Genomic DNA, 18,730 nt, shown 5'->3' on the forward strand with positions numbered 1-18,730 from the left:
TACACACTGCACACACACTGGCTAATCATTTTTCCTTTGGGCTTATAGTTCCAAGAGAGCAATTTATTCAATTTATTTTAATTCTTAAATCTGAAGCCTAGCAAAGCCCTAAATGACAGGTACATATGAGCACTCACTTATTCCTTTCTAAAACTCTTGAGTAGTATTTGAAAATTAAGGGAATTATTTCTACCAAATTCTGGGGAGTTATTTCCCCTTTTTTGGAACTCCGTATCCTAGTATCTAAATGTTAAGTGCATTTAGTTAAAATGTATTTTGTTTGTATTTTAATTCCAGCCCCTACATCGGCAAATTTTTTTTTAAGATTTTATTTATTCATGAAAGACGGGGGGGGGGGGGGGCAGAGACACAGGCAGAGAGAGAAGCAGGCTCCTCTCAGGGACCCTGACGTGGGACTTGATCCCCGGACTTGGGATCAGGCCCTGAGCCAAAGGCAGATCCTCAACTGCTGCGCCACCCAGGTATCCCAGCAATTATTTTTAATGTGAAGAGTAGCAGGTCTTAGAGATCATTTAAAAGAATATGTCACCCATTTTCTAATCCTGAAATTAAGGAAGAGCAAGGAAAGATAGTGTTCCTATGGATATCTTTAGAAACTATAGAAAAGTTTCCATATTGCTTTCTAATGATCAGTATCAAACAAATTGGATGTAAGAGTGGCAAGAGTTTGAAATTCACTGAGTTAACACTATCTTATTAATTTTATATCTCTGCTAATGATCTTGGTCAGGTAGGAATTATGAGTAGATTTATAGAATATGTAAGAGAAGCATTAGTTCACTTTTGAGGGATCACTCTTTGTAGAGTATGGTCATTATTTTCTCTCATTTTTTTTTTTCATTCTGTGGTATGCAACTCTAAGAAAACAAATTTTAACAATAATTGTTCCCAGGGGGCGCCTGGGTGGTTCAGTTGGTTAAGCATCTGCCTTTAGCTCAGGTCATGATCTCAGAGTCACACTCCCCTCTCACCAGGGAATCTGCTTCTCCCTCTGCCCTCCCTCCGTGTGTTCACTTGTGCATGCTTTCTCTCTCTCTCTCTCTCTCTCTCTCTCTCTCTCTCTCTCAAATAAGATCTTAAAATAATAATTTTCCCCGGTTATTTGGTATCCATTGAGTAAAACCAACTTTAGAAAAATGTTATATTTACCCTATAGTTTTATGTGAATGCCAGTAGGTATACTACTGAGTAACCCAGGGGGCCACATAGATCCTAATTTGAGAATAAAACAAGGATTAAGACTTTTATTTTTTTGGTCACTTAAAAATGTTTATCATCACTAGGAGTCAAAGTATTCCATATGACAGGCTCTTTTTTTTTCCTGAGACCAATCTTTATATTCTGTGATGCTTTGATCTAATCTGATGAATGGCTGAAACATTGGATACTAGTGTGGTAGATATCCATCAGATTTTCCCAAAGGGAACTCAGTGTTAATAATCATACCACTGCTTTGCTCAATGAGATCAGGAATTGTTTGGATTTCTGTCTGACCCTAATTGTGTTCAGATATTTTCAGAAAGTAGCAGGAACAATGTAGCCTTCTTGTTCAAAAAAAAGGGGAGGATCCAAGATACTGTGGCTTTGGGAGAAATCCCCATACATTTACATAGAAAAAGGTATCTTTGGATGTACCAAACATAGTAAGGAAACTAAATGATAATGTGGACAAACAGCCCTTATTGTGAAGTACTGATACATGCTCATCTTTAATCCAGAAGAAAAAAGTGAGTTTCCAGACCAAATATTTCATAGTAAATATCATGGCTTTAAGACTTTCAGCTGAATATACTGGCTCAAATGAATATTTTTTAAAAATTTATATCACAGCATGCCTGGGTGGTTCAGTCAGTTAAGCCTCTGCCTTCAGCTCAGGTCATGATACTGTAGTCCTGGGATCAAACCTTGCATCGGGCTCCCGGCACTCATTGGGGAGTCTGCTTCTCATTCTTCCTCTACCTCTCCCCCCACTTATGTTCTCTTTCTTGCTTGCTCTCTCTAATAAATAAAATCTTCATTAAAAAAGTTAATATCACAGAAGTCCACAAAATACCTTCTAGCTTTAGACATCAGTAGGATAACAGCAGTTTAAGCTTCATATTATCTGATGATTCTTTTAAGATTTTATTTATTTAGGGCTGCCTGGGTAGCTCAGCAGTTGAGCATCTGCCTTTGGCTCAGGGTGTGATCTGAGAGTCTCAGGATTGAGTCCCACATCTGGCTTCCTGCATGGAGCCTACTTCTCTCTCTGCCTATCTCTCTGCCTCTCTATGTCTCTCATGAATAAATAAATAAAATCTTTTTTTAAAAAAAAGATTTTATTTATTTATTTAGAGAGAGTGCATGTGTGTGAGAGCTGGGGGAAGGGCAGAGGGAAAGGGAGAGAAAATTTCTTTTTATATATATATAAATTTATTTTTTATTGGTGTTCAATTTGCCAACATATAGAATAACACCCAGTGCTCATCCCATCAAGTGCCCCCCCCTCAGTGCCCGTCACCCAGTCACCCCCACCCCCCACCCACCTCCCCTTCTACCACCCCTAGTTCATTTCCCAGAGTTAGGAGTGGGGGAGAGAATTTCAAGCAGACTCCACAGTGACCATGGATCTGGACTCCTGGCCCGATCCCATGACTCAAGATCATGACCTGAGCTCAAATCAAGAGTCCACACCTAACCAACTGAGACATCCAGGTGCCCTGCCAATGGTTATTATCACTATATATCTGGCAGGAAGGGGTTGGGTAAGTTTACATTTGGGGTTTTGTTGTTGTTTTTAAGGATTTATTTATTTGAGAAAGAGTGTGCGAGCAGGGGGAGGGGCAGAAAGAAAGAATCCCAAGCAGACTCCCTGCTTAGCACAGAGCCCCACATGGGACTCCATCCCACAATCCCAAGATCATGACCTGAGCCAGAATCAAGAGTCAGATGCTCAACCAACTAAGCTACCCAGGCACCCCAATTTACATTTGAAAGAAGCTTTTTTCTACATAACAAACTTGTTTTAGAATTTTCTTGTATTAATAACGTCCTTAATAACAGAAGGAATTGAAGACTTAGTGATAATAATGATACATCCAAATGTATTAGAGTTTAATCTGGAACCAGAAAACACCCAAAGCAGTCATCATCTTCCTCTTGCCCTCTGCCCTAGCTAACCAACATTCTGAAAAAATCGCACAAGATTAAATTAGATTTTGTCTTAAGCCAAACATTGTTATATGTACTCTAGCAAATTAACATACTCTTACATTTTGTACTTTCTCAACTATATCTTTGTCTCATCTGTATCAATTATATTTTTTCATTACTGACTGCTCCCTCCATTCCTGTTACAGGATTATAGCTGGACAGACATCCGCTGCCCCTTTGAAAAACGAAGAGATGCAGCATGCGTGTTTTGGGACAATGTAGTATATATTTTGGGTGGCTCTCAGCTTTTCCCTATAAAACGAATGGATTGCTATAATGTTGTGAAGGATAGCTGGTATTCTAAACTGGGCCCTCCCACACCTCGAGACAGCCTGGCTGCCTGTGCTGCAGAAGGCAAAATTTACACATCTGGAGGTTCCGAAGTCGGTAAGGATTTACTCAGTATTTTTGTTTGGGAGAAGGTGTTTTACCAAGTATGTTTCTTGGCTTTCATATTTACATAAACAATTGTTGTCTTTTTGACATAATTTAAATACATATCTGTCATATTTTAGAGCCTATTTCCCTAAAAGTTTACCTTTTTTTTTTTTTTATAAATCATTTTACAAGAACTTCAGCTTCCTAGATATGTTAATTGTCCCATTTTTTTTCTCATACCATCTGGATTTTAGTTCTATCTAGATTTGTTTTTGTTTTAAAGATTTTATTTATTTATTCATGAGAGACACAAGGCAGAGGGAGAAGCAGGCTCCATGCAAGGAGCCCGACGTGGGACTCGATCCCAGGTCTCCAGGATCACACCCTGGGCTGAAGGCAGCGCCAAACCGCTGAGCCACCCGGGCTGCCCTCGTTTTATTTTTTATTTTTTAAAGATTGTATTTTTATTTGTGAGAGGGAAAGGGAGAATGAGGAGAGGGACAGAGAGAGAGAGGGAGAAGCAGACTCCCCGCAGAGCAGGGAGCCCCACATGGGACTCGATCCAGGACCCTGAGATCATGACCTGAGCCAAAGACAGATACTTAACCAACTGAGCCACCCAGGCACCCCTAGATTAGTTTTAGATACATATTATTATTTACTTTAAAGATTTCAGAGTTTGGCTCACTAATAGACCCTTTAAAATCTCTTTATTACACTCATGCTTTTAAGATTTTTTTATACCTTACTGCCTCTTCTTTCTTTATATCAGAAAAAAAGTAAGAATGATCTTTCTCATTTGCTTTTATTCTTTAACTATTTAATGTAATGACTGGTAGTGGTATTTTATGCTTACTGATCAGAACAAGGTATGGGTTTGGCTGTAAAAAAATCTTTCTCATTGATGGGTACTTTGTTACTGTCCAGTGGTGATCTTTTTCTAAATGGATAATTTTTCTAAATGGATATTCTAGGTGTAGACTAGATACATAATAGCTTTAACATGCTTTCACCTTTTCATATAATTTCTTTAGTTAAATAATGGGCTTATAATGAAAACTAGGAAGACCAAATAAACCTATGGTATGGAATTCAAATGTTAATTCTTTATTTTTTTAAGATTTTATTTATTTATTCATGAGAGACACAGAGAGAAAGGCAGAGACACAAGCAGAGGGAGAAGCAGGCTCCATGCAGGGAACCTGATGTAGGACTAGATCCCCAAGACCTCAGGATCATGACCTGAGCCAAAGGCAAACCACTGAACCACCTAGGCACCCCGTCTTTTTTTTGATGATTTTTATATTAGGCCAAAGAATGTATTACTTTTGTTCAGCAAACTTGTCTGTTTTAAGTTTTTACTCCCCTCATAAGATATCAAATTAATATGAGAATTAAAGATTTTTAAAAATGTGACTTAAGAAATGACTCTTTTCCCCTTTAAAAGCCTTTTTTATACAATGTCTAATGAAGCATATTTCAAATACAATAAATCCTAAAGAAAATAGAAAGTAACTGTTCTATAGAAACACTTTTTATTAAAAAGTAGGGTAGGTAACTATTTCTTCAGCAATTACTAAGTCAGTGTTTTCCTTAGTTTCTTATGTCTGCCATATACTTCCTATTTCCTCTGAGTATCAACTGAATCTACCAAATTAAAACTGTTTTAAGATTTTTATTTATTTATTCATGAGAGAGACAGAGAGAAAGAAAGGCAGAGACACAGGCAGAGGGAGAAGCAGGCTCCATGCAAGGGAGCCCAATGTGGGACTCGATCCTGGGAATCTGGGATCACGCCCTGAGCCAAAGGCACACACTCAACCGCCAGGCCACCTAGGTGTCCCTTTTGGTATCATTTCTAAAACTCTTTATTGAGCCCTTATAATGTATAGAAGTTACAAGACAAGATGTATATGTTTTGCCGTTAATGTATATAATCAAAATACACCAGAGACATGGAGTGATACAATCTTGAGAGTATATTTCAGAACGGGCCAGCAGGACTTCAGGGCTTACTCACAGAGCCAGAGAGTAGTCAGGAAGAATAGTTTTGTTACTGGTGCAGTGACTATTATAGAATGTTAAATGATAAGCCGTAGAATATTATCAGATAGGAGTTTTCAGACTTTAAGGTATGGAGTTACCATCTGTAAATCACTACACTTTTCTCCTCTATAAACATTTGAAGCTTAAATAATTATCTTCATATGTACTGGGCTTGAAGACATTCATAATGTTACTTATTTAATTTCTCTTCTGAAGTCAAACCAGTTTCTTAAAATTAATTACCAATGAATAAATCTCTCCAGCAGATCCTTTTGAAAAACTTTTTCTAAGATCTATACAAACAGGGTTAGTTTTTTCTCTTTTTTTAATAATAAATTTATTTTTTATTGGTGTTCAATTTGCCAACATACAGAATAACACCCAGTGCTCATCCCGTCAAGTGCCCGTCACCCATTCACCCCCAGCCCCCGCCCTCCTCCTCTTCCACCACCCCTAGTTCGTTTCCCAGAGTTAGGAGTCTTCATGTTCTGTTCTGTCTCCCTTTCTGATATTTCCTACCCATTTCTTCTCCCCTCCCTTCTATTCCCTTTCACTATTATTTATATTCCCCAAATGAATGAGACCATATAATGTTTGTCCTTCTCCGATTGACTTACTTCACTCAGCATAATACCCTCCTGTTCCATCCACATTGAAGCAAATGGTGGGTATTTGTCATTTCTAATGGCTGAGGAATATTCCATTGTATACAATAGACCACATCTTCTTTATCCATTCATCTTTCAATGGACACCGAGGCTCCTTCCACAGTTTGGCTATTGTGGACATTGCTGCTAGAAACATCGGGGTGCAGGTGTCCCAGCGTTTCATTGTATCTGCATCTTTGGGGTAAATCCCCAGCAGTGCAATTGCTAGGTCATAGGGCAGGTCTATTTTTAACTCTTTGAGGAACTTCCACACAGTTTTCCAGAGTGACTGAACCAGTTCACATTCCCACCAACAGTGCAAGAGGGTTCCCCTTTCTCCACATCCTCTCCAACATTTGTGGTTTCCTGCCTTGTTAATTTTCCCCATTCTCACTGGTGTGAGGTGGTATCTCATTGTGGTTTTGATTTGTATTTCCCTGATGGCAAGTGATGCAGAGCATTTTCTCATGTGCTTGTTGGCCATGTCTATGTCTTCCTCTGTGAGATTTCTGTTCATGTCTTTTGCCCATTTCATGATTGGATTGTTTCTTTAGTGTTTTGTTTTTTTTTTTTTTTTTAATTTTTATTTATTTATGATAGTCACACACACAGAGAGAGAGGCAGAGACACAGGCAGAGGGAGAAGCAGGCTCCATGCACCGGGAGCCCGACATGGGATTCGATCCCGGGTCTCCAGGATCACGCCCTGGGCCAAAGGCAGGCGCCAAACGCCTGCGCCACCCAGGGATCCCTGTTTCTTTAGTGTTGAGTTTAATAAGTTCTTTATAGATCTTAGAAACTAGCCCTTTATCTGATACGTCATTTGCAAATATCTTCTCCCATTCTGTAGGTTGTCTTTTAGTTTTGTTGACTGTATCCTTTGCTGTGCAAAAGCTTCTTATCTTGATGAAGTCCCAATAGTTCATTTTTGCTTTGTTTCTTTTGCCTTCATGGATGTATCTTGCAAGAAGTTACTGTGGCCGAGTTCAAAAAGGGTGTTGCCTGTGTTCTCCTCTAGGATTTTGATGGAATCTTGTCTCACATTTAGATCTTTCATCCATTTTGAGTTTATCTTTGTGTATGGTGAAAGAGAGTGGTCTAGTTTCATTCTTCTGCATGTGGATGTCCAATTTTCCCAGCACCATTTATTGAAGAGACTGTCTTCCAGTGGATAGTCTTTCCTCCTTTATCGAATTATTAGTTGACCATAAAGTTGAGGGCCCATTTCTGAAAGAAATTGAGGGTTAGTTTTTTCTTAAGCTATTCCTCCATTTTGCTGTTAGTGTAAATTAAGTTTAGAGAAGACTATAACTTTAAATTCTTTCCTCCAGGAACTAATGACCCAGCTCTACCATCAGCTTGCTCCAAACCCACACATACACTAAATTAAGCATGATGGAGTCTTTTTTTTTTTTTTTTTAAACAGGCAACTCAGCTCTATATTTATTTGAGTGCTATGACACCAGAACTGAAAGTTGGCACACAAAGCCCAGCATGTTGACTCAGCGCTGCAGCCATGGGATGGTGGAAGCCAATGGCCTGATCTATGTTTGTGGTGGAAGTTTAGGGAACAATGTTTCTGGGAGAGTGCTGAATTCCTGTGAGGTTTATGATCCTGCCACAGAAACGTATGTATCCATTTAAAAGTCTTAATTTTAAAATCATATGGGAATGGACCTATTCTTAAATCAGTGAAGTTACAATGTTTATAATTCACCTTTCAAATAACTTCTTTCTTTCTTTAGATTTAAGTGTTTATAAACTTATTTGTGGAAGTGTGTGGGACTAACCTTATGCATAACTCATTAAAACTAAACTGTGTATAAACAAAAAAAGTCTTATTTCACAGTTAAATGTATTCTGTAAGTTCAGAGGAAGAAGATGGCAAAAAGCAGAAGGACTCAACAGAAGAATTTAGTTCTTGTAGTAAGAATGCACACACACTTTTGAATGTGTTGGGTTAGGGACATGTTTATGGCCTGGACCCTTCCTCTGTGTTTTGTCTTATATACTCTGTGGGAGCCCCTCTCTTTTTGTTCCTGCATATAATTGCAATATTGCAGTAATTGCCTATGAATGAGACAATTCTTACTGATTCATCAAATTCATAAAATATTTTTGTTTGAGGTCAGGAAATGTAGGGAAGGAGGGGCAAGAATTTATGATTGGTAGTAAATTTGCCTTTAATTGGAAATACTATATATTGATTAGTGTCATTAATAAATCATACCCCTAGGTATAATGTCTTAATTCTGAGTTCATGCTTACTAAAGTATGTTTGGATACGTATTTAGTCATTATGATTATTCTTAAATCTGGCATGTAAATAGTTGCTTTTTAAAAGGCAAAATGCTAAAGAAATAAGTGGTTAGCCAGATTTTCTGACCTTGTAGTTAATGATGGAACTTGTTCAATGTAGCCAAAGGTGATGTGCCAATTACAGAAAGGGGTGGGGTGAGGGACGGAGTAAGTATATTTCTAAGGAAATGACTACAGGTAATACCCCAGTCAGATCTTTTGTTGATACTCAGAAACATCCAAAGAGATTTGATAAGAAAAGTTATTTATTGATTTGAAAGGATTGTTCTTCCTTTACCAGAACAAGCTATTGGGTACATATGTTCAACTTAAATGCTATGCCAAAGTTTTTATGCTCAAGTTTTATATTTAGGAAGTATTGCCAGATTACAAAACATAGAAGTCTTCTAATCCAGGTATTGGTTTTGTTTTTTTAATGAAAAGTAAGAATTTAATTATAAACTATGATTAACCATTGTGCAATTATTTATGCTTCCCACCTACTTTTAAAGGATTTAAAATCAATAACTTCTCTCCCAAACAAAACTGTAGTTACAATTGTTTTTTTCTCATTTTTTTGTTCAACTGGTTACTTACCAGTGTTAGAAGGGAAAGGAAAGCAGCTTATCTTGAAACTGATCTGTTGAGACTAGGGACACCTGGGTGCCTCACTCAGGTAGCCTCCAATTCTTTGATTTTGGCTCAGGTCATGATCCTCAAGATCATGAGATCAAGCTTCAAATCGGGCTTCACGCTTACCAGGTGGTCTGCTAGAGATCCTCTCCCTCTCTTTCTCTCTCTAAAATAAATAAATCTTTTAAAAAAGTATTGAGACTAGAAAATGTCTTTGAAATCATCACATTTACTACTACTCAGTGTTTTTCAGAATGAATCTTTAGTACTTGCCAGGGCATGCTGAGAATACCCCTTATCTCATTCTGTCATCCATCAGTTGAGCTATCTGGCCCATCTTGTCCCAAACTATAGGAGGGGTTATATGCCAACTCGTTACCCTCCTATGGCAGTCTCTCAGACACCTTATGCTCAAAAAGTATTACAACATACTAGTTGGAAAACTCTAGTCTCTTTGTCCTGCTTCCTATTTTTTCATTTATAAAAAATCTCTTAAAGTTGAACACATATCAGATAAACTCTAGGATTCTAAATTTTAAGATCTTTAATCAGGCACTATGAGTGTAAATCAATATATTCTTATTTGTAGTAGCAGGGAAAAAGTATAAAGGAATTCTGTAACTTCAATATTTTTTAAAACTAGGTGAATACATTCAATTTGGGGAATATCTTAAAACTCACACAAGTTTGCATTTCTTTTGTATATATTGAGCTTATGTGTGAAACTTAAATTCTCTTCAATGCTTTTAAATTTTCCTAAGTAAAAAGCTAGTGTGACTATAATTATCCAGATGTCAAAATGAAAAGTAATATGCTACCATGATTTCCTTTTTTTAATATGTGATCTGCCCACCTAAGTTATTTTTTATAGGAATTCTTTCCAATTTTTTGCGTTTTTTTTTTTTAAGATTTTTTATTTATTAGAGACCCAGAGAGGGAAAGAGAGAGAGAAAGAGGCAGAGGGAGAAGTAGGCTCCATGCAGGGAGCCTGACGTGGGACTCGACCCATGGTCTCCAGGATCACACCCTGGGCAGAAGGCAGTGCTAAACTGCTAAGCCACTGGGGCTGCCCCTTTTTTGCGTTTTAAGTGTTTTGTAACTACAGTGGTTTAATTGGAAGCTACTAAGAATCGAAACCTTTGGAAATAACATGACAGTTTCCGTAGTCAGAATTTTAAGAAAAGCTTCTAAACACTAAAGTTCAGGTCGGGGGGATGCCTGGGAGGTTCAGCAGTTGAGAATCTGCCTTGGGCTCAGGAAGTGGTCCCAGCATCCCAGGATCGAGTCCCACATCGGGCTCCCTGCATGAAGCCTGCTTCTCCCTCTGTCTGTGTCTCTGCCTCTCTGTGTGTCTCTCATGAATAAATAAATAAAATCTTTTAAAATTTTTAAAAATTTAAAAAATGAAATTCAGGTCAGGGAGAGCAAGGACCTAAACTCTAAACCTTCAGGAGTTTCCTCCACTTACAATGAGGTTTCATCCTGATAAACCCATTTTAAGTTGTAAATATTGTTACCTTGAAAATAAATTTTAAAAAATAATAAATTTAAAACAACTAACCTACTGACCATCATAGCTTAGCCTAGCCTACCTTAAACATGCTCAGAACACTTACATTAGCCTATAGTTGGGCACAATCATCTAACACAAAAACTTTTACAAAAAAGTGTTGAATATCTCATGTAATGTATTGACTACTGAAAGTGAATGGCTCTATGGGTACAGAATGGCTATAAAGTGGATAAGTTCTTCACCCTCATGATCCTGTGGCTGACTGGGAGCTTGCAGCTCACTGCAGCTGCCCAACATCATGAATAACATATAGCTAGGCCAGAAAAAGATCAAAATTCAAAATGTGAAGTACAGTTTCTACTGTATATGTTTCACTTTTGCATTATCATAAAGTCAAAAAATCCTAATTTGAACCATCATAAGTCAAAGATGACCCTACATTAAAAATACGCTTTTATTTTATATCATGGACATATGTATAGAAGAAAGGGGTATATATTTTGAATTTTTCCAAGTTAAAGACTGTATTTAATACACTTTGACAGCTCACCATTTGAAGCTCACTGCATAGAGAAACAGTGGAGGCCCAGTACTGGCTCCCACCTCTGAGCTATATGCTGGTTTTTTCACTTAGAGGAGCACATGTGTTGACCCTAGGAAAAAAAAAGGAACAGTGTTGCCCACCTCACCTTACAGAGTGCTCTGAAAATGAATGTGGCAACTGTCAAACCACTTTTAAAACAAAATTTTATTAATATAAAGCAAACAGTTGTTAATATTTCAGAGTTAATCATTATGTCTTAATTATATTTTGAAAAGTTAAATTTAGTAAATTATTTAAAAGAAGAGAGATAAAATGACCATATTAGAGAGTTACGCTTATGTCATATTACCCTTTTGTTGGCTAGTTTTGGTTTATGTTAGCTCTTGAGAAACAAGCCTGTGTCCCAGTACTACCTTCACAACCACAAATGTCACTTGTGTGTTTGGGATTGAATATAAAAGAAGGGATTGAGTCTCACAGAAAAAAATAATAATACAGTTGTCTTTGTATATGAGGCTGCTACCTATGAATTAGTGTTTGTTTTTTTTAAAGATTTTATTTATTTACTCATGAGAGACACAGAGAGAGAGGCAGAGACACAGGCAGAGGGAGAAGCTGGCTCCATGCAGGGAACCTGATGTGGGACTTGATCCTGGGACCCTGGGATCATGATCTGAGTCAAAGGCAGACCCAACCACTGAGCCACCCAGGCATCCCTAAATTAGTGTTCTTCACACTAAATGTCCATATTTATGTTCTCAATCTCATTATTTATAATAGTGGCCATGAACAAAAACAACATGCTAGTAAGTTATTAAATTTGACAGAATAAATACTTTTGTTACTAGTGGTGCCTAAAGTTGTTAAGTGGACATATGAATAGTAACAGATACTACTAATTTGCTGATTGCTAGAGCCCATGTTAAATTTGTGTTTTACTCATACATAAATATTAATTAAAACCATATGTAATGATATTAGTATTTTATATTAAGTATCTTCCTTTTCTTTTTTGTTACTATCTTAACAAATTACTATGAATTAGGAAGTGGGTTTCTTCTAAAGATGTGCTAGTCGTCTCTAGATAGTCTTTATTTCTCATATTCTGCAGGAGTTGAAAGGAATAAAATCCCCATTTACCTACCTATAAATAAATTACTCAAAACCACATCGACCTTTTTGTTTTCTAATGTTTCAGAGGTACATGGGTGTGAACACATGTGAGTAGTAAATGAGTACTTAATTGGGATAACAAACCTTTCTAATGAATTAGTATGAGTACTTCACTTCCTGGGAACGAGTACTCTAAAAGCTTTCACTTATTTTCCAGATGGACTGAGCTGTGTCCAATGATTGAGGCCAGGAAGAATCATGGACTGGTATTTGTAAAAGACAAGATATTTGCTGTAGGTGGTCAGAACGGCTTGGGTATGTGACATTTATTCACTGTTCAACTTACCTAGTGGTTTGCATGATCTCTCCTCATAAATCTTTGAATCATTTCTTAAAATCTAAATATAAGCATTTGTCACATATGGGATTATATTTATATTTTCTGGGAACTAATATATTTTATGAAACATTGCAGTATGTTTAACATCCCTATCCATGAAATGTAGGTAATGGCCAGTCATTGTGACAGTCTCAGCTTCACACATTTCCAAATACCTCCTAGCTGATAGTATCACACTAGCTAAAGAACAGTTAAGTCACAGAAACATTTGAATTTTTTAAACATTGCATGAAAATATCAATATCACTATTATTTAAATGAGTAAATTTGATTTTTTATTTTCTTAAATAGTTTGTAGAAAAAATCTTAAATAATTTCTTTAAAAATCTGAACTGAATCTATAGTCCGTAAACTTCATTTTAGTCAATACCTTTAAGCATTACTTATGTATAACAAATACCTTCCTTCCCTTCTATCTCTTGCCATTGCTGTTTTCCATCAACCGCTGAAAGATAAATGGCAGAAGGATAAAGACTTGAATAATTATAATCAAAGTTAATCAGAGGGAAAATCCACTATTTGTTTACTTTCCCAGAACAGATAGAACATTTTTCATTTTGTAAAATAAATATACATATTTAGGATTCAAGTAAAAATTAAGTTTTTACTCTGTTAAAGTAAAAATAAAAATAGATGGTAGATATGGGCATTCATTGTAAGATTAACTGTTCTGCATGTTTGAAAATGTTCATAATAAAATGTTGGGAAGATGCAAAGAATTATTACTTTAAGAGATCTTAGAATTGTTAATACTATTGTTCATGTTATCTCATTCTTTTGAAGGTGGTCTGGACAATGTGGAATATTATGATATTAAATTAAACGAGTGGAAGATGGTCTCTCCAATGCCATGGAAGGGTGTAACAGTGAAGTGTGCAGCAGTTGGCTCTATAGTTTATGTCTTGGCTGGTTTTCAAGGTGTGGGTCGATTAGGACACATCCTTGAATATAATACTGAGACAGACAAATGGGTTGCCAACTCCAAAGTCCGAGCTTTCCCAGTAACAAGTTGTTTAATTTGTGTTGTTGATACTTGTGGAGCAAATGAAGAAACACTTGAAACATGAAAGGTGAATGGACTTCAAGATTTATTGGAGACTCAAAAATATGGCCAACAGTGCTTTGTTCCAAGAGTTTGGTTACGAAGTTTTAGTTTGGTGTTTTCTGTTTTTTTTAAGGAAATTTCAAGTAAAGTAAGATCGCTATAAGATAGATGTTTCTTTTATATGAATTTCCTTGCTTAATTCAAAGACCATATTTTAGCTGGCCACTACCAAGACATATCTAGCAAGAAAACTTGAAAAATCATAAGCATTTGGTGAAAATATGCATTCTTGAATGAATTTCACATTTGTAACTATGATTATGGCAGAGTGGGGGATTGGCTCATCAGTGAAGCGATCTCATCTTAGCTCTAGATTCTATTTTCATACATCATAGAAGTGCTATGTAGTTAGGTCTATTTGTTTCTGTTCAGTCAAGAACTAAGAAATAGTATGAATTGTAAGTCAAGACAGGCAACTCTGATGAAGCATCTTCGTCTCACCTAATTTTGCTTGTCTTCATTTGTTCCATTTAGTGCCAAATTTATTCCATTTTAAAAGCAAGCCAGTGAATCAAGTATACATATTCTCTCACTGAGCTTCATGAACACATTTTGGGCTTAAACTGTACCCAAGTCTTCATGAAATATATTCAATCCAATTAAATATATTCCATCTTTTAAACACAAAATGCCAAGCCTAGCACCCTCATTAATTTATAGTACTGTTTTATCCAGTGGTTAAAAAATGATTATGCCTCTTCAGTCCTCACTGTTAAATAAAATCATAGTAAGAATGATTAGCAAAAGACAAAGCTATTTATAGCAAATTTCTAGGTTACTAGAATAGCACTGATAGTTATACAATATCAATGTTGACTTTGAACTTCTTATGGATTAAAAATATACATGATTTCTTTTCCTTAGCAGGGCACATCAGAGAGATTTGACCGTTATCCCATAAAAGTTTTGTAATGATTTGAGTTAAATGTTTGTCATCTCGTATTAATTGCTTTTATGTGGTCAATAAATCTTTTACAAACCCAACTACTCATTTCTTTCCTAGTAATGTTTTGCCCTTTTACCTTACAGAATGTATGGAATGAGCCATGTAAAGCTGTCACCATCAGTGTTTTTATCCAACAATATTAAATATTTTTTAACTTAAAATAGACTGCTAAGTTTTATTCATCATACATTTTAAGTGTGTTAGGCAATGGTTGCTTTTAAAATTTGTGAAGCTGTGTTTCTATTTTAATTTTCTTTCTTTTTTTTATATAGGGGTCATAATCTTAAATTCTAAAAATGTTTAAATGAAAAAGAGATCATAAAAAACATAATGATAGGGGTGCCTGCATTGTGCAGTCGGTTAGGCATCCAGCTCTTGGTTTTGGCTCAGGTTATGATCTCAGGATTGGGAGTGATGCTTCCAAATGGGGCTCCTCCACTGCTTAAGACTCTTTCCCGGTCTCTCTGCCCCTCCCTCTGTGCACGCATGCATGCACGTTCCCTGTTGCTCTCACTCTCTAAAAAATAAATGTCTTTTAAAAAAGCATAATATATTTTTTATTTGAGGTTTTTATGCATGAAACTACTTTATTGAAATATAATTCACATATTATACAATTCACCCATTTAAAGTGTATCATTCAGTGGTACTTAATATATTCAGAGTTGTGCAATCATCATCCCAATTTTGGAACATTCTCATCACCACAGAAAGAAACCCCATACTCATTAGCAATCATTCCCCACTTTCCTCTATATTAGTTTCCTGTGGCTCCTGAAATAAATTACCACAAACTTGGTGACTTAAAACGACAGAAACTTTATCTTTCACAACTTAGGAAGCCAGAAGTCCTAATTCAGGATGTTGGCAGGATTGCTTCATGGAGTTCTGAGGCAAAAATTGCCCAGCTTTCCCCTAGCTTCTGGTAGTTGCTGGCAATCCTTGACATTCACTGACTTATAACCAGGGCACTTCAATCACTGCCTCTGTCTTCACATGTCCACCTTTCCTGTGTGTGTCCCTTGTGTCTTCATATGGTGTGATAAGGACAGCAGTCATTGGATTTACCCAACCCTCCTCCCAATCTAGTATGACCTTACCTTACTAAGGACATCTGCTAAGAATCTGTTTCCAGATAAGGTCACATTCTGAAGTTCCAAGTTGACGTGAATTTTGGGGGGATATTATCCAACCCAGTTATACCCCCAGACACCCTAGCCCTAGACAACCATTAAATCTTTGTCCCTAGATTTGCCTATTTTGAACATTTTTATATTGGGTTTTCAATTTTGTACTCCACTGAAAAAAATGTCCAATTTAATTTTTTTGAGGGAAGAAGATTTGTCATATTATAATTTAATTCTATTAATACAATACTTCCCGTGTGGAATGTGCAGCACTGTTGGAAATATTTTAAATGGACTAGCCTTTTCTTCAGGCTGTATAAACTGACTAGAACACACTATGATAAGTATGTAGACAGGTATGATGTAGGTTATAATAAAGTGGGTTTGGGGGGGTTGTGGGTGTTTTTAGGGGGGTGTTAGTAATCTCAGTAGTTAGTAAATAACTATTTTCTGCCTTGGAAATATTCTATGATGGTCATTCCCATCCATGATAATGGCACAATATATTAGCAAGTTGTTGTTTTTCGAATTGATTTATTTACTGGAGGGCAGGGTGGATGCAGAAGGAGAGACTCCTCAAGCAGACCCTCTGTCCAAGCAAGGAGCTGGAGGCAGGGCTCTATCCCCCAGTCCAAATCCTGACCCAAACCAAAACCAAAGTCCGACACCCTAGCAAGTATTTTTTCTATTCCTTTCTTCCCCTCACAAAATTCCTGTCCTTTATATAAAGAGCTCTACTTTCTTTTTAGTAAGCATGTGATATGTTAATGTTCATCCTTCGCAGTGACACTATTTGAAGACACAGCAGTTTTTAGTTTATACTTTTAAACATCACAAATTGAACATGAAACTTTAATGTCTTTTTTTAAAAAGATTTTATTTATTTGAAAGAGAGCACAAGAGAGGTGTCAGAGGGAGGAGGAGACTCGCTGCTGAGCAGGAAGCCTGATGTGGGACTCGATCCTGGAATTCCAGGATCACATGACCTGAATCAAAGGCAGATGCTTAACCGACTGGGGCACCCAAGCGCCCTGAAAATTCAGTGTCTTTAAAAAACTCTTGCTATAAAAAACAGTACTTAGGGCACCTGGGTGGCTCAGTTGTTGAGCGTCTGCCTTAGACTCAGGTCATGATCCTGGGGTCCTGGGACTGAGTCTCACATCAGGCTCCCAATAGGGAGCCTGCTTCTCCCTCTGCCTATGTCTCTGCCTCTCCCATGAATAAATAAATAAAATCTTTAAAATAAATATAGAAAATTTTTAAAAAGTACTGAATTACAATTCTGACCTAGCTTTCAGAAACCTGACATTATAGTCTTTAAGGAAATTTTGAATCACAAAAATGAGCCATTTAATAAACAATTATTAACCAAGCAGTCTATATTCCTTTTACCTTATATACTACTAACAGCAAAAATTTGAAATTTCCTGCATAGGCCAGGTTAAAGGAGTATTTAAAGGAAATGGGTTTTTTTGTTTTTTAAGAGAGGGAGAGAAATGGGGGAAGGGCAGAGGGAGGAGGAGAGAGAGAATCTTAAGCAGGTTCCATGCCTAGCTCAGAGTGTGATATGGGGCTCAATGCCACAACCCTGAGATGATCTGAGCCAAAATCAAGAGTTGGGTACTTAACTAAGCCACCCAGGTGCCCCAGAAATTTTGCTTTTTAAGGGTGACCATTAACTAATACACCAACAATGTCATAAAATTCAATCCATTTGAACATGGCACCAAACTCAATCCCAATAATTTGATAGTATGAAAAGACATTTTCAGGTTGCATCATTCAACATGAGATTCTAACTGCACCACATAGAGATTTTCAGTCTACCTTTCTATGGTAGGTACCTGGTGGCTCTTAATTTCTGAGGCTTTTCAGCCTTCTCTATGGATATCAGTGTGTACCTTTTAGGAATTTGACCTTACTTCTCTCTTTTAAGTCATTACTGTTCCTCCATGTGCAATTCAGTCCTCAGAAAATGTGGTTTGAGATTGTGGTTATCTCCTGGTATAATCAAAGATCTTGTTTCCTCTCTTATTTTGAGATGATTCTCAAGAGGAAAGAGAGGCAGAAATATATTTACTTTGCCATCTTAAAATTAGAAGTTTACTTCCTGTGACCCCACTCCTGATTTTCACCTACCCCTCCCCCAACTGACCACTACTGAACTCTGCATTTCTCAGCCCTAGATTCCCATTGTCTCCCATTGCTTCATGCAGCACTCCACCTAGATTATTTCAGTTGAGATCTGGTGTTGCCTACCCCTCCACTTTCACACAGCACCATGCTCACTCATTTAAACTTCAGCCACCACTGGAATTATTTTAGGTCTTTGATCCCAGCAGGGTCCTTCGATATGTTGGTGTTTGCATAAGAGAAGAAGTCAGTGGCCACAATTAAAAATTGGCTAATACAAGGGAACTGCTCAAAATAAGTATAAGCAGTAGGAGCCAAAGGACACCTGGGTGGCTCAGTGGTTGAGTGTCTGCCTTCGGCTCAGGTCATATTACTGGGGTCCTGGGGTCAAGTCCCACATTGGGCTCCCCACAGGGAGCTTCTCCATCTGCCTATGTCTCTGCCTCTCTCTCATGAATAATTTTTTTTTTAAATTTGTTTATTTATGATAGTCACAGAGAGAGAGAGGCAGAGACATAGGCAGAGGGAGAAGCAGGCTCCATGCACCGGGAGCCCGACGTGGGATTCGATCCCGGGTCTCCAGGATCGCGCCCTGGGCCAAAGGCAGGCGCCAAACCACTGCGCCACCCAGGGAT

At 37.3% G+C, this 18,730-nt stretch overlaps 1 protein-coding gene across 4 annotated transcripts in view; it reads left to right on the top strand.

Moving 5' to 3' along the window:
* Positions 1–14,998, top strand: part of KLHL7 (kelch like family member 7) — a 66,076-nt gene extending 51,078 nt beyond the window's left edge. For all 4 annotated transcript variants that reach the window (XM_055314832.1, XM_055314829.1, XM_055314830.1 and 1 more), the window contains 4 exons: positions 3,360–3,600; positions 7,710–7,911; positions 12,602–12,699; positions 13,568–14,998. In XM_055314832.1, coding sequence (XP_055170807.1) covers positions 3,360–3,600; positions 7,710–7,911; positions 12,602–12,699; positions 13,568–13,851 — 825 coding nt within the window. In that variant the 3' untranslated portion in view covers positions 13,852–14,998. The remainder of the gene's footprint in view (positions 1–3,359; positions 3,601–7,709; positions 7,912–12,601; positions 12,700–13,567) is intronic.
* The last annotated feature ends 3,732 nt before the right edge of the window (positions 14,999–18,730 follow it).

Source organism: Nyctereutes procyonoides, unplaced genomic scaffold (genome assembly GCF_905146905.1).
Source record: "Nyctereutes procyonoides isolate TBG_1078 unplaced genomic scaffold, NYPRO_anot_genome, whole genome shotgun sequence".
Lineage (NCBI taxonomy): Eukaryota > Metazoa > Chordata > Mammalia > Carnivora > Canidae > Nyctereutes > Nyctereutes procyonoides.